The 24,542-nt window shown below is 46.6% G+C and overlaps 1 protein-coding gene across 5 annotated transcripts; it reads left to right on the forward strand.

Annotated features, from left to right (window-relative positions):
• The first annotated feature begins 368 nt into the window (after window positions 1-368).
• GCNT4 (glucosaminyl (N-acetyl) transferase 4) lies at window positions 369-22,928 on the forward strand. 5 transcript variants are annotated; one of them, XM_032404192.1, is made up of 2 exons: window positions 369-388; window positions 20,934-22,928. In XM_032404192.1, the coding sequence occupies exon 2, from the start codon at window positions 20,935-20,937 to the stop codon at window positions 22,297-22,299; it is 1,365 nt and encodes a 454-aa protein (XP_032260083.1). In that variant the 5' UTR covers window positions 369-388; window position 20,934; the 3' UTR covers window positions 22,300-22,928. The 5 variants fall into 5 exon arrangements, with proteins under 5 accessions (XP_032260083.1, XP_032260081.1, XP_032260079.1 ...); XM_032404190.1 differs by lacking the exon at window positions 369-388 and adding an exon at window positions 410-877; XM_032404188.1 differs by lacking the exon at window positions 369-388 and adding an exon at window positions 1,554-1,784.
• Window positions 22,929-24,542: the final 1,614 nt, after the last annotated feature.

Genomic DNA, 24,542 nt, shown 5'->3' on the forward strand with positions numbered 1-24,542 from the left:
TGCCTGCATCACGTCCACATCACAAAATTGGTATATTTCAAGTCGTAGATACTGCCCAATTGGCTAAGTAGGTCTGTGCTTGCTTTCATTCAGTTATTCGGTGAGCAGGGTTGGTACCGGATCCGGTGCCCTCAAGGCTGCCGTCCTCACCCCCGCTTTAGGGTAAAGAGGAAGCCTTAGAGTGTCTATTTGGCATGTAGGCACTGATTGAAAAACAACTTTGTACCCAATTTATTGGCCATAAAGCTCCACCTTCCCACGCTGTTCCTAGATATTTCGCCAAGCTGCGTGGGACACTGTCCTCGGCTCACCAATGAGAGCCGGGCGATTGGTGCGGGGCCAGCGCCTCACAGAGCACAGCCTGGGGGAAAAGCAAGGAGTCGCAGATGTAAGTTTGCTTTGTCACCGCCCTCTGAGCGACTCTGGGCCAGTCTCTTAGGTCTCCAGACCTCGGATCTTGTCTGTTTCCCGCGGGGAGGAAACCGAACCTGGGTGACGCTCAGGGCAGCGGCAGGGAGCCGCGCGGCTCGGCCGGAGTGTAGCGCGCCGCGCGCACCTCGGAACTTTGTCCCAAGCGTGGAGCGGGGACCCCGGAGTGCAGGGGTGGGGAGCTCCGGCTGCGGGAGCGCGGCGACGGCGCTCCTCCTTTCTCCACGTCACGGGGGCCGCTCGGCGCTCTCCCACCCCCGGCCGAGGGAGAGCAACTCACTAGCAGGGCGCGCCGCCGAGTTGGCGAAAGGGGAGGAGGCGGGAGCGAGCCGCCGCCGCCGCAGCAGCAGCAGAGGAGCCGGGATCCCGGAGCACAGCTCACGGCCCCCGCCCGGGTGGCCTCTGCAGCCGCGGGGACCCCGCGTTCGGGGCTCCCCTGCTCCCTTTCGTAAGTCGACTTGGCCACGCAGGCCAGTGAGGAACGTCCGGGGCCGGGGTGCAGAGCTGTCCCGCGGTGGCGGGTGCGGGGCTCCTATCCAGCCGCGGGGTACCCGGACGCCCCGACCCTCTCCTCCTCGAGACTTTCACTTTCCCGCTGGGGAAAACTTGGGCGCCGCGCCGCTCTCGGGGGTGAGGGCTGGGGCGTCGGCCGCGGGGTGCCGCATCGGGATCCCGGGCTGAGCCCCCGCCTGGCTGCGCGCCTGCGGGCTCCGGGAAGGAGGGCGCCGGCACCCGGCGGGCGCAGGTGGAGCCGAGGGCTACTGTGGGCGACCCCGCCGCGCGCCAAGCGGACGCGGCAACTTCGGGAACCCGCGCGGCGGCCGGGAGTCGCGCGGCGTGTGCGCACCAGGGTTTCCCCAGACTCTCCCCGAGCGGTGAGAACGCGGCTCCGGCACGCGCTCTTTCCCGAGGCGGGCGTCCGGCAGTCTAAGTCCTCCCGGCCCGAGGGCCAGAGAGACCCGCTCAGGTGAGGGGCGCCGAGGGGCGGGTCGCGACGCCCGCTTTTCCCGACTAGCCCGCCAGCCCCGGGCCCGGCGACGCTGCCCGAGACCCGGGCCGTGGGCGTCCTCGCTCCTGGTGGGCGGGAGGCGAGTGGGCGGGAGAGGGACCAGGCGCTCGGGAATGGGCTGCTCCAGTGGCTTCTCCATTAGGACTAGGTGCTTGGAGGAAGGGGGTCTTTCCAGTTTGGGGATCGGAAGCTGCGGGACGGACCTCCCGGCCGTGCCCTCCCAGGGACGAGCTTCTGCGCTTTTTAAGGTCAAGTTTCCATGCCGCAGAGCTGACCGGGACGTCCCCCGGCGAGGTGGCAGCGCCTCTCCAGCAGGCTGGAAACCTCCGAGGATCCGAGCCAAGAGGTCTGGACTCTCAAGTCAGTTTACCATCTTTACTTAGGCTAACGGTGCGAGTGAGCTGGTATTGCTTGGTAAATTTTAGAACTAAGTCCTCTGTCTTGGGGAGGTTTTCTGGGTCGTTGTAGCCTGAGAAACTTGTGTTTTGCCCCCTTACTGGGCGTGCGAAGAGGTGGTGTTAGCCCTTAGGCCCTTGTTCTTTCCTCTTCTCATCCGTAAAATTGAACCAGAATATTAAGGGAATTAGGAATAATATTAAGTATCCATGCGGTTTGGTAGACATAGAAGTCACCCTTTTTGATCTTTAAAAATATTTAAAAAATAAATGAATTATTGCAGAGAACATTTCCTATGTTGCACTTTCTAAGGATCCAATACTGTCTGAGAAATGACCAATTAAGATGCTGTTGAATTATCTTCTTTATTGGCATAGAAACAGTAGCCAAAGAATTTGGTTGTATGGTACTGAATTTGGAAAACTGATAGGGGAATGGGGGGGAGGTGATTCTCTCCTGTTTATTACTTGTACTCATTCCCAAGTTTACAGTAATTTGCTAAATGCCACAATAATCACCAGAGGTAGGTAGGGGTGAATAGCATAATTGGGGAGTAAGTCAAAGTTGGTACTTGATGGCATCATGCTAAATAAGTACCCTCAAGACAGGCAGACCATAAATAGTTATCAGTCTGACTTGGAATGAACTCTGATCATGGGGCACGGGGAGGTGGGCAAGTAGAGAGTATACATGATGGTGCCCAGCTTCTGCTCTCTCCTGTGAGAATCAGTGACTCCCGGAGTTAGTTGGGGGAGTATGAGTTGGTGATCTGGGCGTATCTTAGCACCCCTACCAGAAGTGTAACTGTGTCTGCTTCAAAGAGTTTCCTCCTTCGGCTGGGAGGCAGGAAGAAAACAGCAAGATAGTGAGATTATGTGATGCAGGGTTGAAAACTCAATTCATGAGTCCAGATTTGTTGAGCGCTTACTGTGGGTCAGGCCAGTGCCAGGTGCTGTGGGAGCGCAGGTGTGCTGAGTCTGGGGTAGAGGCAGGAGGCCTTCTTGGGGAGATTTAAGGTGGGCCTGAAGGATGAGTAGGAGGGCTTACACTAAGCGCTGGGAGAAGGAGGAAAGGAGCATTCTCCCCCCCCCCCCCCCCCCCCCCCAGGGAACGGTGTGCCCTAAGACAGAAGAGGGCTAGCAGAGAGCTCATGGAATGGAGAGGTCCAGTCTGACATGAGGGGAGAGTAGCACAGGTGGGATGAGATGATACCACATCTTGGGGCCATTTTGTGGAATTCATCCTCTGGACAGTTTCACGCCTGAGATATCCTGCTGAGATTTCTTTTTAGAACACGGAGGTTGCTGTGTGAGAATGGATTTGAGGTGCCCGGAAGGTGAACAGGGCTGTTCCAAGGGTGTGAGAGGCCTGGTGGTCTAGGCTGAGCCGGTGGCAGCAGGGTTACACAAGTGCTTGGATTCAAGGCCGACTCTGGAGTGACTTGGTGGCTACTTTTGTGTAGCAGAGGGCAGGGCGATTCCCTCCAAGTTTGGGCAGATGTTGCTGCCATTTACAAAAAAGGGAACATTAGACGAGGGGCAGATTTTGGAGGAAAGATAGATGTGGTTAGTTGAGTCTGAGCTGCTTTCCAGACCCCGGCTGATGCTCCAAACAAGTGGGGGCCATCTGTGTTGGGGCACTATTTAAAGCCTGGGGTGGATGGGACAGGGGTTCGGGCCTGTCACAGAGCCCCTGCCTTCGTGGGGAGGGGTGAGAGTGTCAACCAAAGCCCATGTGGGAGCCAGCACCCTACACGGAGTGGGGCACGGTGTGGGCCTAGGACTGGCAGCAGCCTCCACGCTTAGCTCCTTGGAAGCCACTCCTCAAGGGAGAGGCAGGACGGTGGGAAGGCTTTTTTAAGATGAGAGAGCCTCGCACATAATTTATATGTGAATGGGATGGAGCGAGTGGGCAGGAAAAGATATCGGAGTCCTTTTAGGTAAAAACAGTCTGATTGTGCTGGATTGGGATATCAAACACATAACTAACTATCACCATCTTACAGAAACAATATTTTGAAGCACATATGACCGTGGAATTTGAATTTTTACTTCATAGGTTAGGCAAACTTCGCGTTTGGGAAGACACGGATGGGAATCATGCCACAAAGCTGCGGCATGGCTGAGGGGCCCTGGAGCCAGACGGCGGAGGCCTGGCTTCCGGCCATGCCCCTGCCCCTCTTGTGGCCTTGTCTGAGCTTCCTGGTCCCCGAAGTGGCGCCACACCTGTGCGGTGCATCTTTATGGTACCCTGTCCACGGCTGTTGGGAGGACAGCGTGTGTGCGTCGTGCACGCACAATGTGCACATGCTGTGCGCACGTGTGCACGGGTATGGGCGTGCATGTGCCAACCTCTGGCTCAGTAAGCCCGAGTGCTGGTGGTTTCTATTACGATGATGTCACTTCCATCATTTCCAGATGTAGGATCTGAGAACCAGAGAATTGCGAGAACTTGTACAAGGCCATAGAACCAAACGGCGGCGAAGTTAAGTCTTGGACTCCATTTGCCTTACTCACAGGCAGAAGCACCTCTTCCATGTAGCCTGCTACCAAGTGTCAGGTGCTGGGGGCCATCGAAAATAAATGCTAATAAAAGAATCTGGTCACTGCTCACCAGACTGTAGAGAGGCAAAGCAGATAATATCAATGTCAAAGCTTGGAGACTTTTCCCAAGCAATTTAGAGGTGTATGGTTTGTATTAATTTGCATTGCTTTGCATGTCATTTTATATGCATTCCATATGCTGGTAATTTTCCTACTGGGATCGAAAGGCTAAAGCTACAAGTATATAAGATCAAATAAAATTAATCAGGAATTGAATGCAGCTGGTTTGAGACCTAAAGGGCCCCTGGGCACGGTGGGTTCAGTGTGGGCTCTTGGGGGAAAAGACTGGATCAATATTTACTATTTTAGAAGATGTGGGAAGCCAGATACCACTTGATAAAAACAGGTCACATTTTAATACATAATGAAGCTTGACTTGCTGAATATAATACACCAGTACAGGAGGCATGGAAGGAGACCAGAGGGAGACTGCCTGCCATATAAAATGTCAGAAAATGAGGCAGCAACAGAAACAAAATTTTGCTCTATGAAGCTGAATTCATAAGAAACACTAAGGGTCAGAAGTAAAGGCGGAACTTGTGTTTAGCAACATAAAATTTTAAAAAGAGCATAATCTTCAAACTAAATGTGTGGGCTTTTAAAACCAGTAAATTCTCCCTAATTTGGACTTACTGGGGACTGGCCATGGTATCTTAGGAAAATCTCAGAAATACATATATATTTTTTTCTGAATTACAGGGTTTTTTTGTTAGAGCACTTGTTCTCAGAGTGTGGTCCCTGGACCGGCCATATCAGCATCCCCTGGGAACTTAGAAATGGAAATTCCAAGACCACTCACATCTGCTGAATCGGAACCTCTGGGGATGGGGCCCCGCAGCCTGTGTTTTAATATTTGGAGCCAGCTTTCATTCCTCTTGAATGTTTATTTCTTCAGTCTTGACCTTCCATTTCCCTCTTGTGCACTGGCTTCTCACTGTTCTGCTTAACTTCTGTCAGTCAGTACCCTTGTGGAGGGTTGTACCCAGACACAAACCCATCCCTTCCTCCGCCCCAAGGTCTAACCCAGTGGAAGATGCTTTCTTTTTTTTTTTTTAAGATTTTTATTTATTTATTTATTTGACAGAGAGAGCATGCGCACGAGCAGAGGGAGCAGCAGAGGGGGCGGGAGAAGCAGGCTCCCCGCTGAGCAAGGAGCCGGATATGGGGCTTGATCCCAGGACCCTGGGATCATGAGCTGAAGGTAGACACTTAACAGACTGAGCCACCCAGGCATCCCAGAAGATGCTTTCTAAGAGCGCTCTGGGCTCTTATGTTCTGCAGCTCTGTGGTTCTCATGCTGTCCAGGACCACACTGATTTGGGGTTTGGTTTGCATTTGCTGCCTTTTTAAAAAAAAATCTTTTGGCAGTCTCATACCCAACAAACTGTGACTCCTCCCAAACATACAGTCTGCCAAACCCTGAACTGTTCTCTGCAAATGCTCCTGTTAAACCCCATTTCTCCATCTGGTATGAGTGCAGTTAATTTCTTGGACCTAAATGTTAGTCTTTGTGTTTATCGGCATTAAATCGTATCGTACTAGATTCAAGTCTGTCCAAATCTGTTTGGATCCTCCTTCTGTCCTCTTTCCTCTAAACCTTTGTGTCCTCTGCTGATCTGGCTGCTGATGTCCTGGCCAGAGGAATTAAAAACAATGTGAGTATCTTTGTTAGAGGCCTTCCTCACAGTTAATGAGGCTTAAAAAGTTGGCATCTTTTGCAGTCCTTGTGGGGCTGACATCCGAAGAATTGTCCTCCCCCCCCATCATTGTTTGCATTTAAACTGTAGCTGCTCTGGAGCATCCCTCACGGGGTCGCTCCATGAGGACCGTATTCTCTGACTCCAGCCTCAGTGCCCACTTCCCCCACCAAGCACCTGCCAGTACGCAGTCAGGAACTCCATGTCTGTGATGAGCGTTGCCCTCTCCCTGTTTTGTTTACACCGTCAGCTTAAGGGAGTTTATTTTGTAGGTAACAGAGCTAAGTTTCAGCTTATTTATAGTCAGATTAAGATGAATTCAGAAATTTCAAAGTAATCAGAAGCAATAATTGCGCCTTGTCCTTTCTCTCTGCTTTACCCCACCCCTCACTGCCACCACCAAGCTCTAGGCCTCATGAGTTTTGTGCTAAAGCTGACTTTTAGCCAAGAGATTCGGGTTCTTTAAAATTTCTTTAATGTAGGATTTTGTTCACATATGATTCTTAAGGGAGTACAATTAGATAATATAATTGCACACAAAAAGTTTAAGAATGCAAAAAGCAAAACAACTTGATGGCAAGAATGCTTTTAGCCATGGTTGCTAGAGCACGAAAAAGTGCCTGGAATCCTACACTGTTATTCACGATCCTTATCCAGTCCTACTCGAGCCCTCTCCCGCTTCCCTCCCCTTGCACTGAAAGACTAGCCTTAAACCGAACTGCAAAAGGCTCAATAAAGGGCGCCTGGGTGGCTCAGTCGTTGAGCGTCTGCCTTCGGCTCAGGTCATGATCCCAGGGTCCTGGGATGGAGTCCCACATCGGGCTCCCTGCTTGGTAGGAGGCCTGCTTCTCCCTCTCCCACTCCCCCTGCTTGTGTTCCTGCTCTCACTGTCTCTCTCTCTCTGTCAAATAAATAAACAAAATCTTTTAAAATTAAAAAAAAAAAAAGGCTCAATAAAATCTAAGCTCCACTTTCCTCCCGCAAGATGCTACCAAACGTCTTTTGATGGAATGTGCTCCCTCACCGGGGCAAGCAAAAAAAAAAAAAAAGGTGCCTGGTGGTAAGGGAGCTCTTTGTAACCTCAAGTAAATCTCCACGAATACTCTGTACTTCTAGCTCTTTGGTTGCTTTTCTTTCTCCCCCTGTCCCTTTGGAGGAGAGCTTCCTGTCTGTGTTCAGACTTAGACAGCTGGCCTGTCTGCTCTTGGATAGGTTGTACCTATTTCTAAAGGCTCTGCAAACCCAGGTATTTCTCCCGGTCATTTTCCTGATCCAGACAGCCCATGACGGAGCAGCTCGTTGAAACCGCAGCAGAGGGTGGCCAGTTGTGCCCACGACCAGGAAGAACAAGGCTTCGTCTAGCTCCTGGGCTTGCCAAGCTTCCTTTTCTCTTCCTTCTGCTCCTCTGCGTCACTGTGGCATATTTGGAATATTTGCATTGTTGTGTCCTTTCTCCACATTCCCCCCGCAGTCCACCTGAGTGCAGCAAGGAGGGGCTCCCTCTGCTCAGCTCTTCCACCCAGTTCTTTCTTCCTTTCGCCTTCCCAGCAAGCACCCTGCCCTATGCGGGCAGAGTTAGATGTCCCAGATGGGTCCAGAGACAGAAGTGGAGTGACACACAAGGTAGACACTGGTCTGTGTCTTTTGGACATATGTCCAAAAGAAGTGAAAGCAGGGACATGAATAGGTATTTGTATTCCCATGTCTATAGCAGCATTATTCATAATAGTCAAAAGACTGAAGCTTCGCAAGTGTCTGTTGACAAATGCATAAACAAAGTGTGGTATGTACATACAGTAGAGTATTATTCAGCCTTAAAAAGAAGGAACTTTTGACACTAGCTGCAGCGTAGATGAACTTTGAAGACATTATGTTAAGTAAAATAAGGACAAATACTATGATTCCTCTAATGCAAGGGTCCTGGAGGAATCACATTCATAAAAAGAGAAAGCAGAGGGGCGGTTGCCTAGAGCTGCAGAAGGGGGAAAATGAGGAATTAGCGTTTAATGGGTACAGAGTTTCAGCTGGGGAAAATGAAAAAGTTCTGTGGATGGAGGTGGTGATGGTTGTACAACACTGAATATATTTAATGCTATAGAACTTAAAAATGGTTAAAATGTTAACCATTGATCCATCCGTGTCCATCTACTTCTCCATCCATCATCGTTCCATCTATTCGTCCACCCGCTCATCCATCCGTGACATCTCCAATATTCATGGAATGGCTTTTCTAGGATAAACTAAGAAGCAGAGACTTTTTAGCACTAATGATCAAAATGGTAAATTTTATGTTAAGTATATTTAACCAAAATAAAATAATAGAAGAAAGAATATTTTTATGATCATCAACTAGTTCATAAATATGGAACAACAAAAGAGAAGATATTTTTATAGCAAAGTATTGAACCATGTAAGCCTTGGAACCTATAATTACAGAAGGAAGACAGCAGTGACACCAGACTTACAGAGATGTTTAAGACCATGCTACTAAAAATGAGTTGCCTGAATCCCAGTTTGAGGCAGGGAATTTTGAAGCCTTTTAATCCTGCACACTCCTGTTTATTCCTATGATTCCCACTTTAAAAAAGGAGAAAAAAAACCCAAAAAACCCTTTTCGAAAAATTTCAAGCCTACAGAAAAGTTGTAAGAATATTACAGTGGGCACGGGCTGATTTCCCCTTGACCAGGAGAATGTGGAAGCCTTCGGTATGGCTTCTGAGCCATCGGGCCCAGCAGAGACCTCTGGGAGGTGGTCTCCGGGTGCAGGTTGCGGGTGAAGCCCAGTCCTTGCTTGCAGAACAGCCCCTGGCCTATGATCCTCGGTGCTCCTCCTCTGGCTGTTGCTTGTTTAAATGCTTTTGACCCCTTACTGCCATGCAGCCCATATGCCAGTCTGCTTTTCCTGCCAGAATGTACGCAGTGCATGGGCTCAGTTAGTCATCACAGTATCCGTGTGAGTTAGCACCCTGGCCCGCTTTCTCAGGGAGGGAGGCAGAGGACTCACTAGACTGGCGACGGCTTCTTAGTAAAGTCAGGACTTAAATTCAGAACCATTGGCTTTAAATTCCAAACCAATTACATTGTACACAGAGGTGTAAAGCAGGAGGGTGAGATGCAGGGGATCAGGTGTGGCAGGGAAGAGAGGAATGGGGTCAGGCAGGTAAGGGAGGGAAGGAGGAGGGGCTCAGAACGACGCAACATGGTTCACCCTATGTGGTACTGATCCCTTCCTTGATAGGTAACAAGCTTGTTACACATAAGCTCACCAGAAGGCAGCCTGCCTGCAAGGTGACTTGCAGAGATCTCGCGGCCCACCCGCCTGCTTGTGGCTAGAGCCCGACAAAGTAGACGTTTGCTGAGAGCTGGGTAGTGCTTACCTGAAGCGTGGCGAGCATGTTGGTGCCAGTATCAGAGTTAATTTGGTAAATCGTGGCATCTACTCTCCTCAGATCTTTACCTGAAGCTTCCATCTGCCTCTAAACACAGACAGATGAGAAGTTCACATCGCCTGAAACCTAGAATTTGACACTTGACCATCTACAGGACTGTACTGTTGTACAGGTAGTTGTTGTAACCTAGTTTAAATGTAAGCTTCATCTTGCTTTTGTGTTTGTGTCCGTGTGTGAAACATTACCATTTTCACATGGTCATCTTTCAATGTGTGTCTTTGCAAAGTTGCTTAGACATATAAGGGCTTATTTTTCTCATATAACAGGAAGGCACAGTGGGTGTTTGCTGCTGGTGGTTCAGTGGTTTGAGGATTTTCAGCTAAGGGCTCTGATATTCCCTTGGCCTTTTCTTCATGGTCCCAACATGGCTACTATAACTCTAGCCATCATGTCAGGAGTTCCATGCAGAAGTGGGCAGAGGGGAAAAAACACAAAATGGCATACCTCCTCCCGAAACCAGGCTCCTGTAAAGAACTTTCCAGATACCCCACAGTATCCTGCATTGACCATGCCTCTACAAAGGAGGCTGAAGGGAAAGGCTGTGGGCGGGGGGGGGGAGCACATTTCTGCCAGCAATGATGTCGGGGTTCTCTTAGTAAAGAAGGAAGGGAGGAGGGGTGTTGGAAAGCAGCTGGCCGTCTCTACCAGAGCCATAGATCACATCCTTACCTACCGGGTCTGTTTCCGAATTCCGTCCCCCTGAGCTGTTGTCTGTTCGGGTACTCGCATCAGACTGTTTTCACGGCTGTGATGTTATAATCTGCGTGGAAATCTGAGGAGTCTGGTTCTTACTTTTGCATTCTATACAGTTGGCGAGTATGTTTGCTTAGTCTGCTTTTAACTAAACAATCTTTTACTGTTTTATTATATTAATCTAAAATATAAACCTGTATGTTGAGATGTGTTATCTTAATTAAAACCATTGCTAGAATGCATCCTTGTAGGAGATGCCAACTGGAGAGCTTCCTGGAGTCATTTCTAGATGTGACTTCTGGAGACATTTTACATGAAATCCCTGCTTTTGAAATTCCTCTTTGGTCAGAATTTTTTCAAGCACTGCAGATTGTATTTGTTACACCTCTTTACCTTAATTTTAAATTCCTGGGTCTTTGTTGTGTCTGTACGCACACAAGCTCTCAGGACAATACGTACATTTTCAGCCAAGAAGCACAGATCTTTATGAAATGATCGAGTCATGCCAGGGTAGCTGGTCTTGAATTTTTTAGGGGAATTGCAGAAGCATATTGAAGTCTCCAGCTCAGCTCCCCACCACATCAACAAAACACAGAAAACTAACAAAGGCCCTTTTCGGGTGATTTAAAACTGAGCATGTCTAATCCATTCACGGAGAGTGTGGCCTGGCCTTAAGCCATTTCTGCCATCCCTATTCTTTATTCACATCTGTTTATCCCCGGGCTGCCTCTGTGATGTAGTTACGGACATTAAAGATTCTACTTTAAGTGCACACATACAAATCAGAGTTACTATACCTCTTCGGCTGCTACCTAACCTTTGAGGAACTAATTATGGCCAGTATAAAATATAGAGTTAGCCGTATACCAAATAAATGCTTCTAGAAATTTCTGGGGGGTGAAATTATATGCCGATCTTGGGTGAAGAAAGTTTTTTTCTCTTTCTAGCGTACATTTTAAAGAAAGACACAACTGTTTTTCGGTTCAGTTTTTCTTCCTTGTAGAAAAAGAAGCCAAGATATTTTCAACCCACATTTTACATTTAGAACATAAAAAAATATATTTTGGCTCTATATCATGTCCAGCTAAGTGTGGAAGGCAGAGAAGAGAAAAACCTAAGAAAGGAATGTAACATTGCTGTTCATAAAGCTTGAGAGTCAGAGGTCAAATACATTAATTAACCTCTTTTTTTGTAATCTTTTCTATCTAAAAAGGAGGAAACATTTTATTTAAGCCGTTTCCATCGAAGCTAAAATTTAAGGTCATAGATGTTTTTGAAATCCCACCCTTCTTTTTTTGTTTTTGTTTTTGTTTTTTCTATAGAAAAAAGCTCTTAATGTTTTGCAACATAATGAGGGTCACAAACCATTACAAAATAGAAACTTCATTCAGTAGTATAATTTATGGCCCTTTAGACTTCCTGCTAAAGACTTGGACCCATAGTTTTGTCCAGCAAGATACACAATCAACTTTTGATGTTTGCCCTGTGGACCAGGTGCAACAAAGCCAGAACCAAGTTGGCTACCTCCCAATTTTTGTGACTATAAAAACCTGGCTGAATTCTGCACTTTTTTTTTTTTTCTCCATTGCTGCAGCCCAGATTTCTAATGACTTTGAGGGACCACCATCTGGTAAATACAGCCTAGTATGGGTTGCTCGTTTCTCCTATGACTTTAAATGACCCCATGAATCTCCCCGAAATGAAGAAACTCCAGTGAAGTTACTAGTTGAAAGAATTACAAACAGGTGGTTGACACACTGATGTTCATGCCCGGCATTTTCATTCAGACCTTTATTCTCAAAGCTGGTGACCATAGCGTTCGTCCTTGTAGACCGAAGCTCTCCGTCGTGCCATGTTCTGCAGATGCCTCCACCACATCTCTGCTGGATGAGGGGCGTCCTGCTTTCCTGCACCCAGACAGTGTTAACTTGACAGTCTGAGCAACTGAGCGTGGGCAGAGGCCCCGTTTGAGGGTATGTTTTGTGTGCTCACACCGCTGTGCGGTCCTCAGTCCTGCTTTGTTTGTGACGTGGTCTTTAGGGATGCTCTAACGAGTCACTGCGGTTTTGCACTATCTGGAGAACTGCCCGTAAAGATACGGGACTGATATGATACCTTCTGTCATGCATAGAGTTACAGAAGCCGGTTAGCCGATTATAACTGCACAGAACTGGCTGCTTTGAAAGGAATTATTTGGTTATCAGTCTTTCAAAAGATATTGAGCAAATGGAGGAAAAAAAAAAAAACCCTTTACTGATTAACTAGAGTAACTATCTTCCTGTCTTTCAAAATCCAAGACAGGTGTATGTCCACAGGAACAATATATGCACCAGACAGCAAAAAAGAATGTCGTCAGGGAGTGAAAAACAAACAAACAAAATAATTAGAATGTCAGAATGCAGGAAACAGTGCATGTGCTGTTTCAGAAAAAGAAAACCATAGAGTTTGGTATGGAGTCTTTCCCAGTTTTCCCAGGAAACCATTCCTCTTGTAGAGGTCCATGCCTGTGACCTTCATGATAGCAATGCCGGATAGAGAAAACATTATTCCATTTAACACATGGGAAGTAAGGATGTGCCCAAGATTAAATGACTTGCCAGGGTGACTTGAGTTGTTTGTTTGTTTTTAAGATTTTATTTATTTATTTATTTGAGAGAAAGAGCACATGAGCGGGGAGAGAGACAAGCAGGCTCCATGCTGAGTGCAGAACCCCATGAGGGGCTCAAGCCCACAACCCCCAAGATCATGACCTGAGCCGAAACCAAGAGTCAGACGCTCAACCAACTGAGCCACCCAGGAGCCCTGACTTAAGGAGTTTTTGGTGGCACAGCCCAAACTGCAACTTGGGTCTTCTGATTTTGTCCCACTGAATAACTACCCTGTGCCAGTTAGGTATGTACCTGAAGCTGGACGTAGAGCAAGAACAAGGCCTGTCGGGGAGACAGAAATAAACAAGCAAGCAGAGTTACTGCTGCTGTGATGAGTGCTTGGAAGAAAACAAGGAGTTCAACAGTCAGGAAAAAGACTAGAGAAGGGTGATCCGAGAAGACCCAAGGAAAGGACATTTCTCCTACAGCTTGAAGGACAGAGAGGGGCCAGTAACCCCAGGATCCAGAGAAAAATGGTCTGAACATGGGGACAGCAAGTGCAAGGGTCCTGAGGCAGGAAAGAGACTGGTGTTCTAAAAGCTTTTAGAAGGCAGGTGTTGCTTAGAATGTATGGGCAAGAAGAGCAGAATAAGATGCAGTTGGAGAGAAAGGTACAGGCAGGAACTGGCTGGGCCTTGTGGCCATGGAAAGGATTTCTGATTTTATTGCAAGTGCAATGAAACCCTGGTGAAGGGTTTTAAGTATAGGGAGTGGAACTAGGGAGGGGGAGCGGTCTGATTTATGTGTTTAAATGATCCTTTTGGCTACAGTACAGAAAATGGATTAGAGGGACACAAGGGAGGCTAGTGAGGAAGTTATTTCCTTTAGAGGCAAGAGTTGATGATGGCTTGGCCTGTGGTGGTTCCCGTGGAATGGTGTGGGTGTGGTGGTGGGTGGATTCAAAACACATTTTAGATGTCGAACCAACAGCGTTCTCGAACCAACAGGGTCTACTCCTGCCAAGAGATTGGAGAGGCACCCTGGCACTGTGGTTAATACTGTAGTCTCTGAAATTAAGCTTTGGTGAAGAAGGCCCAGAAAAGTAAATTCTATTATACAAAAGGGTTTTTTTCCTATAGGAAAGTATGTTGATCTCAGAAGTGGTTTAGTTTTTAACAATTTACAGACATAGTTTAGAATAGGACTTACAGACACAGTTTAGAATAGGACTTATTCACAGTATATTGTGAAATGAAAGAAACAGGCAAGACAGTACCTATATAGTGAGACTCCTTGTTAAAAAGCAAGCCCACAAAGGTGTCTTTATTGAAAACAGTCTGGAAGGACATCATGGCCACAGAATGCTTTTGGCAGGTGGGTGGATTACTGGTGAGCTTTATTTTCCTCTTTAGACTTGACTGACTTTCTCATTTTTTTTAAAAATGAAAGTGTTTACTTTTATAAACAGAGAATGGAAAAACATTTTCTTTTCCTTTTTGAGCCTATAACGTTTTATTACTTGAGGATGTGTCCTCCGTTTGTATTGTATTTCAGACCGAGTCACACCATTCTTGTGTTTTCCGTGGTTACCGTTTACCTACTCACAGTCTGATCATTACTTGCCTTTGCGGTCTTCCCTGTGGAACAATGAGAATGTAAGGTCATCTGGGCAAGAAACTTGCCTTTCTGCTCCTTTACAGACTCTTCAGGTGCTGTGGGGGTGTTAAGGAAATCCTAGCTCTGTATAATCTTGGGTGATTTCTCAGTCACTCTGTGTTTCAGTTTCCTGTCTTGTAAAAGACGGCTAAAGGTAGCACTTACCCCACTGATCCATTGAGGGGATTACACACATGCAGAGCACTTAGAACATTGCCCCACGTAACGACTCTTCGGGGATTCTACGTTCATAATAATGATGATATTAAATTAATAAAGCATACATGGAGGCATTCAGGATTAATTCTAAAACATTGAATTTATGTCAGAACTTTGGGGGGAAATAGAAGATAGGCTAAGGGCGCCTGGGTGGCTCAGTTGGTTAAGCGACTGCCTTCGGCTCAGGTCATGATCCTGGAGTCCCGGGATCGAGTCCCACATCGGGCTCTCTGCTCAGCAGGGAGTCTGCTTCTCCCTCTGACCCTCCTCCCTCTCATGCTCTCTGTCTCTCATTCTCTCTCTCGCAAATAAATAAAAAAAAAAAAAAAGAAGAAGATAGGTTAAAAAGATAGGACAGTAAGCCATAGGTCTGGGCAGGATCTTTAAGGAAGTCAATGCGGAGGAGGAGGAGGGTAGCTTGACGCCCAGGTAACAGTGATGCAGGTGAAGACAATGATGAAGATGAAGCCACAGCCAGCCCTGGTCAGGCAGTCACCGTGCTAAAGCGCTTTGCATGCATTACCCCATTTAACCTCCAAATCCCCATAGGTAGCTGCTATTATGAACGTACTTGTACTGATGTGCACACGGAGATGTGGAGAGTTTGAGCGACTTGTCCAGGGTCCAGGTGCTCGATAGGCTGTTTCTGAGATGAATGGGGGGCCTCCTCTGAGCAGAAGTCCTGGCTGTGGGGCCGGAGCGGGGAACGTGTCCTGTGGGGCCCTGTGTGGCTTCCACCTCTGGCTCAGCCTCTGAGCAAGGTCTTAGCTCTCAGTTTCTCCTGGATTGACATTTCCACCTCCTACTTTGGTCAGAAAAGGGGTCAGTCATTTCCCTAACATTGTCTGCCTATCAGCGCATCCTATGTAATGTACTAGGAAACCCCAAGGTTTGGAGTCAGGCAAGCTGGGCACAGGTGTCAGGTACGTTGCGCCCCTCTGTGGGGTGACCCTATTCACATGCAGGGGCTCCTGAGCCCTCACGGCAGCTCGGAAGGGGATTTCTCATTCCCATTTTGAGACAAGAAAACTGGGCTTCAGAGGTTAAATAGTTGGATCAGTCTCACAGCTGCTAAGTGTTCCCGCAGGGATTTAAGCCCAGGTCCGCGGCATCCTGAAGCCCCCGTACTATTCTCTCCCAAGTCCGCACTCCCTGTCTGAGTTATTAGAGAGGAGTGCAGGTGTGCAGGGAGGGAGCAAGAGGGTCAGGGGAGTGGAGGGGGCATAGGCCACCTAATCTGCAAATATGGATGGTGGGTCCCTCATTCTTGGTCCCTAAGCTAAACCAGAGTCAGTACTTTGCTCTTCAGCCTCCTTCCTCTGTGTCCTGATTTACCATTCTCCCTCCTCCCTTGGGAAAGCAAGCATGCGCTTTTTAACAGTCGATTGCTGACTTAAGGAGGGTTCCTGGAAGAGCGGCTAATGGCTGTGGCCACTTAGCCCTGGCTACAATTATAATCACTTGGCTGGGTGTACCTTTCGTGTGCCTGCTGTCTTTTAAGGCTGTAAACAGTGCCTGGAAAGGCTGGGTAGGGAAGAGGGTTTGGGGGAAAAGGCTTCATTCAACATCCTTGTTGAGTTTTTATTGAATTATCCAAACAGACCTTATTTCCGCGGAGCTGTAGCGATCCAGCCTTGTTACCATGTCCTTCTCAGTCCTGTCTTCCTCGCTAGGGACTCGCCCACCTGTGTGGCAGTGAACTCTGCGGTGGACCGGGCTCCTTATTTGTCTGGGCAGGTGGAAGGCGAAGTAGCCCTTCTCCTGTGGGTGGGCACTTATTTGTAATGTAATTATCAGACTACTTCCTGGCAGCAGAACACCTGCCTGCTTCCTGCTCCTGGGGCCTTTAAGAGGGAAGGAGCCAGGGCTCGGTGTTTGCACAAGGTGGCATTGCTGCCCTAGTCTCCTAGGAACCCCGTGGCCAGCGGGACTGCAGCCTTACCCCCACCAGCTCTGCGCACACCTCAGGAGCTCATTCCCATCCCTCCAAACCTGGGGCCTGCGGGGATTCATGAGTTCGGGCTGCAGGTGACAGGGAAGGGAGACAGGTGCCACCCCGGGCAGGTGCCTGCCCCCAGCCCGCCTCTACCCTCTGCAGCTTCCCCGTGGGTGTCACACACAGGTTCTGTCCAGAGGAAAGCAGAGCCACGGTAGGGAACTGTGGTCTCTCACTTCCTGGGGCTTTTGTGCCCTGGGGTATTCTCGCCAAAGCTGGGAAGAGGCCCACAGTCCCTTTCGGGATTTGACAAAAGCTCCTTCACACAAAGGACTTGCACCTCCCCCTTTTTTACTTCTAACTTGGGGAAAGGAATGCTTTCAGGCAAAGGAACTTCTGGCCACGGTAAGCAAGGGAAGGGGTTTTACTTTGACTTGGGACAGGGTGGCATTGGACAGCTGTTTGGTTCCCCCAGTGTCTAGGGCTGATCCGTAGACAGACAAGCTCTCCTACTTAAAGATGCCCAGAGTAGGAAAGGAGAAGAAGAATCCGAGAGCCAGATGCCCGGGCTGTCCCAATTCCCTCCCCTTGTTCCTTTAAAATTACCTCTCATCCCTGGCTGATGAAGCTCAGACATGGGCCCCAGCGCCAGTTCCCACAGGATGCGTTTGAGGATCACAGCATGCCTGCCACCTTCCCTCTCTGGGCAGGCAGCCATGCCCCTTAGCTCAAATCGGACTCTCCAGGCACCAGGCTGGAGTCAGGAAGTGTGTGCTCCTGTGTTCTCAGGAAGGACGGGGGAGCGTGGGTGCAAGGAGCCCTTGCACATGGGTGACAGGACAGGGAGCCAGTATTTGCCTTTTTATGTACGTGTGAAGATGATAGTTAAACAGGATCATAAATACCACGACAACTCTGGAAGACTTTGCGAACCTCTTTAGAAATTAAAGGGGATCGGGGCACCTGGGTGGCTCAGTCAGTTGGGTGTCTGCCTTTGGCTCAGGTCATGACCCCAGAGTCCTGGGATTGAGCCCCAAGTCGGGCTCCCTGCTCAGCGGGGAACCTGCTTCTCCCTCTCCTCCCTGCTCATGTGCACTCTCTCTCTCTCTCTCTCTCTCTCGCTCTCAAACGCAATCCTTAAAATGAAAGAAGGAGAAGGAAAGAAAGAAAAAGAAAGAAAGAAAAGAAAGAAAAAGAAAGAAAAAGGAAGAAAGAAAAGAAAGAAACTTAAAGGGATCTTTTCATTTTACCACTGTGGTATCAGGGGGAACTATTAACTGGCACTAAGGAGAGATCCCGTGGACCAATAAAGGGAGAAAAGACAAAGCAAAAATTTACTTTGGGTAAGATTCTTTCTAATTCTAGCCATTTATGTAAGCTCCTTCCTGTGTATGCCTAATTACCATGCATTAGGACAATGATGAGATAGGTTGATTTGGGAATGATGAATCTTCTAAGTCAAATTTTATCACAACACCTACTTCTAAATGCGTGCTCAACGCTGTGAATTGTGTAAGACTGATGAATCACAGACCTGTACCTCTGAAACAAATAATACATTATATGTTAAAAAAAAAAAAAAGAAGAAGATAGTAGGAAGGAAAAAATGAAGGTGAGGAATCGGAGGGGGAGATGAACCATGAAAGACTACGGACTCTGAGAAACAAACTGAGGGTTCTAGAGAGGAGGATGGTGGGGGATGGGTTAGCCTGGTGATGGGTATTAAGGAGGGCACGTATTGAACGGAGCATTGGGTGTTATATGCAAACAATGAATCATGGAACACTACATCAAAAACTAATGATGTAATGTAATGTATGGGGACTAACATAACATAATAAAATAAAATTTTACAAAAAATTTAAAAAAATAAATAAACGCGTGCTCAAGCTTCTGGGGTTGTAGTTTGTGTGGCCCTGTGCATAGGGAGTCAGTTTTCCCGTGCTCTTTAACAACTGGCAAGAACCTTGGCCTTGAGCCTGAGTGGATGGAACCCTCTTCAGTTTGCTGACCCAGGGCCATGAGCCTGACTGCAATTCCCTGGATGCTGATTCAGTTAATGGGGATGGACAAGAAGGGCTGGTCTCGAGATGATTTGATAATGTGGGTGGGAGGGAAATGGAAGAGTCACATGACTTTCACATTTCAAGCTCGGGTCACTGAGTGGGTGGTCCCACCATACACTGACACAGAAAACACCGGAGAGGTGAAGATGTCAAGTTCAGTGTGGGACTCACTTGAGGTGGGGAGCCTGCAGGTTAGCTGGTAGAGATGTCCATCAAGCAACTGGATGTTCGTGTCAGAAGCTTGGGCAGCAGGTGAGGGCTGGAGACAAAGGCGTTGGCAATGCATGCATGGAAGTCACAATCCAGACAGCTAGGGACAGCGTGTGTGAGAAGAGCAGTGCGAAACAGGACCCCGGGGAAACCCACAGAGGAGAGACTGCGATGCGACGGGGGAGGACAGTTTATTGTCCGTAAGGTGTTGTTCTTTAATGAAAGTGATTCCGTGAAGGTGAATGAGGCTATGTCCTTCCCGGGAGAGCTATTTCAATTGACTTGTAAAGGAGAAATCTACAGGGGCGCCTGGGTGGCTCAGTGGTTAAGTGACTGCCTTCGGCTCAGGTCATGATCCTGGAGTCCCAGGATCGAGTCCCGCATTGGGCTTCCTGCTCGGCGAGGAGCCTGCTTCTCCCTCTAAAACCCTCCCCCCTCTCGTGTACTCTCTCTCTCTCTCTCTCTCTCATTCTCGCTCTCTCAAATAAATAATCTTAAAAAAAAAAAGAAATCTGCAAAAGTAAATCAGGTTCAAATTTCTTGTTAATTCTCTCTAAGAAAATTGGGAACAATGATATGTCCTCATTTAAGATTTATTGAGATGTGTTAAGAAATTGCACACAGGCTCCTCAGACCTCCCCAGGTCTCAGGATTTGAACGTCTTTGAAGCAACCCCATGAACTCAGCCGGCCCTCCTGTCCTCAGACCTGGAGACGGTGCTTTCTTGTTCCCCCTTCCTGCTGCTCCCAAAATAAATTCATCTGTGCCTCCGTTTGATTAGCCTGTTTTTATCTGAAAAAAAGTGTATAATCATTTTTTAAAAATCCAAATAGTCCAGAAGGATATTCAGTGATAAGTAAATCTCTGTCCTACCCAGGCCCCTAATCCTCCATCCTCTCCCACCCCGCCCTGCAAAGCAGCTCCTGTTCCTGGTGTCATGTCTATACGGTATCCTTCTGGAAATAGCCAGCCACCTGCCTTTTTGTAAATAAAGTTTTATTGGAACACAACCAAGCCCTCTCGTTTACGTATTATCTGTGGCTGTTTTCTCACTACAATGGCAGAGTTGAGTAGTTGTGACAGAGGAATAAAAAGCTTGCCAACATGTGCTTTTTTGTGTAGATACTGTTTATATCTTTTTTTTGGACACACGTGTGAGCACACTGTACACAGTTACGCATTTTGCTTATTTGTCTTTCACAGTGTATCATGGGATCGTCCCACAAGGGCAGGTGCAGATGTGTCTCAGACTTTTTCCCACAGTATGGATGTAATTAATCCATACCTCACGTGGTGGAAGGGGTAAGGGAGCTCTCTGGGGTCTCTTCTTACAAAGGCACTAATTCTATCAATGAGGGCCCCACCCTCATGACCTAATCACCTCCCAAAGCCCCACCTCCTAATGCCATCACCCTGGGGCTTAGGTTTCAACATGTGAATTTGGGGAGAGACATAAACATTCAGTCTATAGCAGTAGGGTTCACTGGGCTTTCCCCTTCTGACTTCAGATCTATATCTCATAAGGATCTGAAGGTAGACTCACGATGGATGCTCCTTTTAGGCTCACGTGGGCCATTTGCATCTCCACTGATCCCTTAATGACCTCTAATTGTGTAGACCAGTTCTGCCCAAACCAGAGTAATCTCTCCCCAAATATGCTAAGCAGAAGTGCAGACACTAAAAGTTACACAGTACCTATATTTTAGGAGTTTACATAATTGGCTATTCTATTTGGTAACCAATATCTCTCACAATTCAGATATAGTTAACACAGAATACCACAAAATACCACCATTCTATATATTCTCATTCCCTTATTTCTGGATTCTCATAAGGGTGAGAACCTTGTTTTATTTACCTTGGGGCCCAGCATTCTGCCTGGCATGTGAAAGGTACCCAGTGAATTTTGATTGAACGGAACTAATTTTCTCTTAGTTCTCTTTCTCTTATTTTAACTGAATTATTCCTTTTTCCTCTTACAGAATGAAGACATTCAAATGTTGTTTTAAATACCCAGCACAGCAGAAAGTTTTCATCTTATTTGTAACTCTATGGCTGTTCTCCTTGTTGAAGCTTCTAAATGTGAGAAGCCTCCTCTTCCCTCAAAGAGGCATTTACTTGGTTGAATCCTCCCTGAGTACCTCGCCTTTTGTAAGGAACAGATACACCAGCGTGAAAAATGAAGTCAGGTATGAAGTTAACTGTTCAGGTGTCTATGAACAGGCGCCTTTGGAAATTGGCAAGAGTCTGGAAATAAGAAGGAGAGACATCATTGACTTGGATGATGAGGATGTTGTGGCGATAACCAGTGATTGTGACATTTATCAGACCCTGAGAAAGTACCATCAAAAGCCTGTTTCAAGGGAGGAGAAGAGCTTCCCAATAGCCTATTCTTTGGTCGTTCATAAAGACGCCATTATGGTTGAAAGGCTACTTCATGCCATATACAACCAGCACAATATTTACTGCATCCATTATGACCATAAGTCACCTGATACTTTCAGAGTTGCCATGAACAATTTAGCTAAGTGCTTCCCCAATGTTTTCATTGCCTCCAAATTAGAGACAGTGCAATATGCACACATTTCCAGACTCCAAGCTGATCTGAATTGCTTGTCAGACCTCCTCAGGTCCTCGGTTCAGTGGAAATATGTTATCAATCTGTGTGGGCAAGATTTTCCTTTGAAGTCAAACTTTGAATTAGTGTCAGAGTTAAAGAAACTCAATGGAGCAAATATGTTAGAAACGGTGAAACCCCCTAACAGTAAAATGGAAAGATTCACTTACCACCATGAACTCAGACAGGTGCCTTATGAATATGTGAAGCTACCAATAAGGACAAACATCTCCAAGGAAGCCCCCCCTCATAACATTGAGATATTTGTTGGCAGTGCTTATTTTGTTTTAAGTCGAGCATTTGTTAAATATATTTTCAACAACTCCCTCGTTAAAGACTTTTTTGCCTGGTCTAAAGATACATACTCGCCTGATGAACATTTTTGGGCTACCTTAATTCGGGTACCAGGAATACCTGGGGAGATTTCTAGGTCAGCCCAGGATGTGTCTGACTTACAGAGTAAGACCCGCCTTGTCAAGTGGAACTATCATGAAGGGCTTTTGTATCCCCGTTGTACCGGCTCCCACCTTCGAAGTGTGTGTATCTTTGGAGCGGCGGAATTAAGGTGGCTTATAAATGACGGACATTGGTTTGCTAATAAATTTGATTCTAAGGTGGATCCTGTCTTGATTAAATGCCTGGCAGAAAAGCTTGAAGAGCAACAGAGACAATGGATTACTATGTCTTCAAAAAAGTTACTTATGGCTAAAAATCCCGTAATCACATCATGATAAAATCATGATAGAAAGAAGATATCTGATAACTAGAGCTCATATGGACTTGTGTGCTACACCACACCCAGTACCATTCGAGCTTAACCTCCTCATAGTTCGCGAGGTGTCCAAAATTCCACGCACAAAGGCGACAATTAGCCTGCATTTGGTTGGGTGTTTTTTGTTTTTCCTTGTAACCTTATGGAGCTAAATCAGAGATTTTAAACAGTCCATCATCAGAGCTCAGCAACTACTGATACTGAGCTCCAACTGTATGCCAGGTACTTTTATAGAAATGTGTAGGAATTAAATTCAAGTTGTAATGAGTTATACAATGCCTTCAAGGCTTGCCCTAGTTCCACAGCAACCCGAGTATCAGGTTCTCCACATAGCAGTCAGGATCCTACTGAAAAGGTGTTGGAGAGTGGGATAATCACATAACCACTGAAACCACCAATTTCAGGGTAGTGTTTAAGTTTAACGACCAACACTCCACTTGTCTCTTAATTCAGCTCCCCAGACTTTTCTTAGCCATTAGAATATTAGGAGAAACTCCACTACCTCAGGAAAGCTCAAAGAAGTGTCCAGTTTCCTGCTTGCCAAAGCATTTTCCTATTGGTGCCTCACCCTTTCAATTCAGAGTCAGAAGACTCTGTTGGCGGGGCATATAGTGTGTGAATGTTAGGGAGGCTGGGTGGGGGGTGGGGGGACTGGGACAGGTGGTGCCTGAAGGGAAACAAAGGGATTTATAGGACTTTAGAATCATGTTGCACAATGGTTTCGTGAATGGTCTCTTTTTAAATTCAATTAGTTCTTTAAAATTATTGATTAAAAATAAGAACTTGATTATTAGTTCAAAGCGTTACATTCCCGAACGTTGAACTTATGTCTTCTAGCTCATAGATTATTATTATATGTAGGTTTTTTACAGTGGAATTAGTGTAATTTTGTGCTATGGAGCCATTAAGCTAAGAGTCACTGAATTTTCTTGGAAAGGTTGTGTAAAATATGACAGCTTTCTAAATTAACTCTTATGGTCATTTAAAATTTTTGCTTACGTCTCCAGTAACTATCCAAGTAGAATCCAAACTTAAACTTACAAAAGCTCTAAGCCCACTGAAGTCTTCTCAGCCCACTGAAGTCTTCTCAGCTTAGATACAGAGAGAAAAAGCAAAGTTTCTTTAGGACATAGCAAGAATATTCATTAGTGGTATTTTGTAAAACCTACACCTTAGAAAACCCCTAAACGAATCAAATATACACCTATTTTAATGTCACCGTATTGTGCTGGAGGTGAAATGGGACAGGAGCAGCATCCTGAGAACAGGTTGTAACATTTTTTTACATCTCTTGGGAAATCATGGAACTCATGTAAAAATTTCTTGCTGATCTTATGTTTCAGTGTCAGCCTCAGCATCTACGTAAAGATGTAGTAATCATGGCCAATATGAGACTATTTGGAAGACTAGAGTATTTAAATCTTTTTGTAAATGTCTGTGTTCTACATGTGAAATGCACTTTGCTGTTTTTAAAGTTTATGATACTGACTGCCAAGTGGTACCACTTCTCTCCAGCTCATTTTTCTTCCTCTTTTCCCCCTGCCCCCTTCAAATTACTTCATTCTTCAGAAAACAACTATGACCAAGCTCCTGTTCTTAAAAATAAGTAACTGTTGGGGGGTGGGAGGATGGGTTAGCCTGGTGATGGGTATTGAGGAGAGCACGTTCTGCATGGAGCACTGGGTGTTATGCACAAACAATGAATCATGGAACACTATATCTAAAACTAATGATGTAATGTATGGGGATTAACATAACAATAAAAAAATTAAAAAAAAAAATAAGTAACTGTTGGGGGCGCCTGGGTGGCTCAGTCGGTTAAGCGTCTGACTCTTGGTTTCAGCTCAGGTCATGATTTCAGGGTCATGAGATCAAGCCTCACGCAGGGCTCCATGCTCAGTGAGGAGTCTGCTTAAGATTCTCTCCCGCTGCCTATCGCCCCCCCAAAATAAATAAATGTTTAAAAATAAATAAATCTTAAAAAGAAAATAAGTAACTGTTGGATAGAGTTAAGTTCTGCAGAAGATACTTATCAGTTTGATTGTGTGTGTGACTGTGACAAGCTAAGTCATTTTGGTCTCTATGAGCCTCAGTTTTCCTGGTCTTTAAAGTGAGTACTTGGAGCCTACCCTGGCCTCCTCACACATTTGTGTGTGTGTGTGTGTGTGTGTGTGAGAGAGAGAGAGAGAGAGAGAATCAAAA

This window comes from Phoca vitulina, unplaced genomic scaffold (assembly GCF_004348235.1).
Source record: "Phoca vitulina isolate PV1807 unplaced genomic scaffold, GSC_HSeal_1.0 scaffold6, whole genome shotgun sequence".
Taxonomy (NCBI): domain Eukaryota; kingdom Metazoa; phylum Chordata; class Mammalia; order Carnivora; family Phocidae; genus Phoca; species Phoca vitulina.

Bases quoted from the DNA above. Each gene is read 5' to 3' on its own strand.
- GCNT4 (XM_032404192.1), top strand. From the start codon at position 20,935: ATGAAGACATTCAAATGTTGTTTTAAATACCCAGCACAGCAGAAAGTT.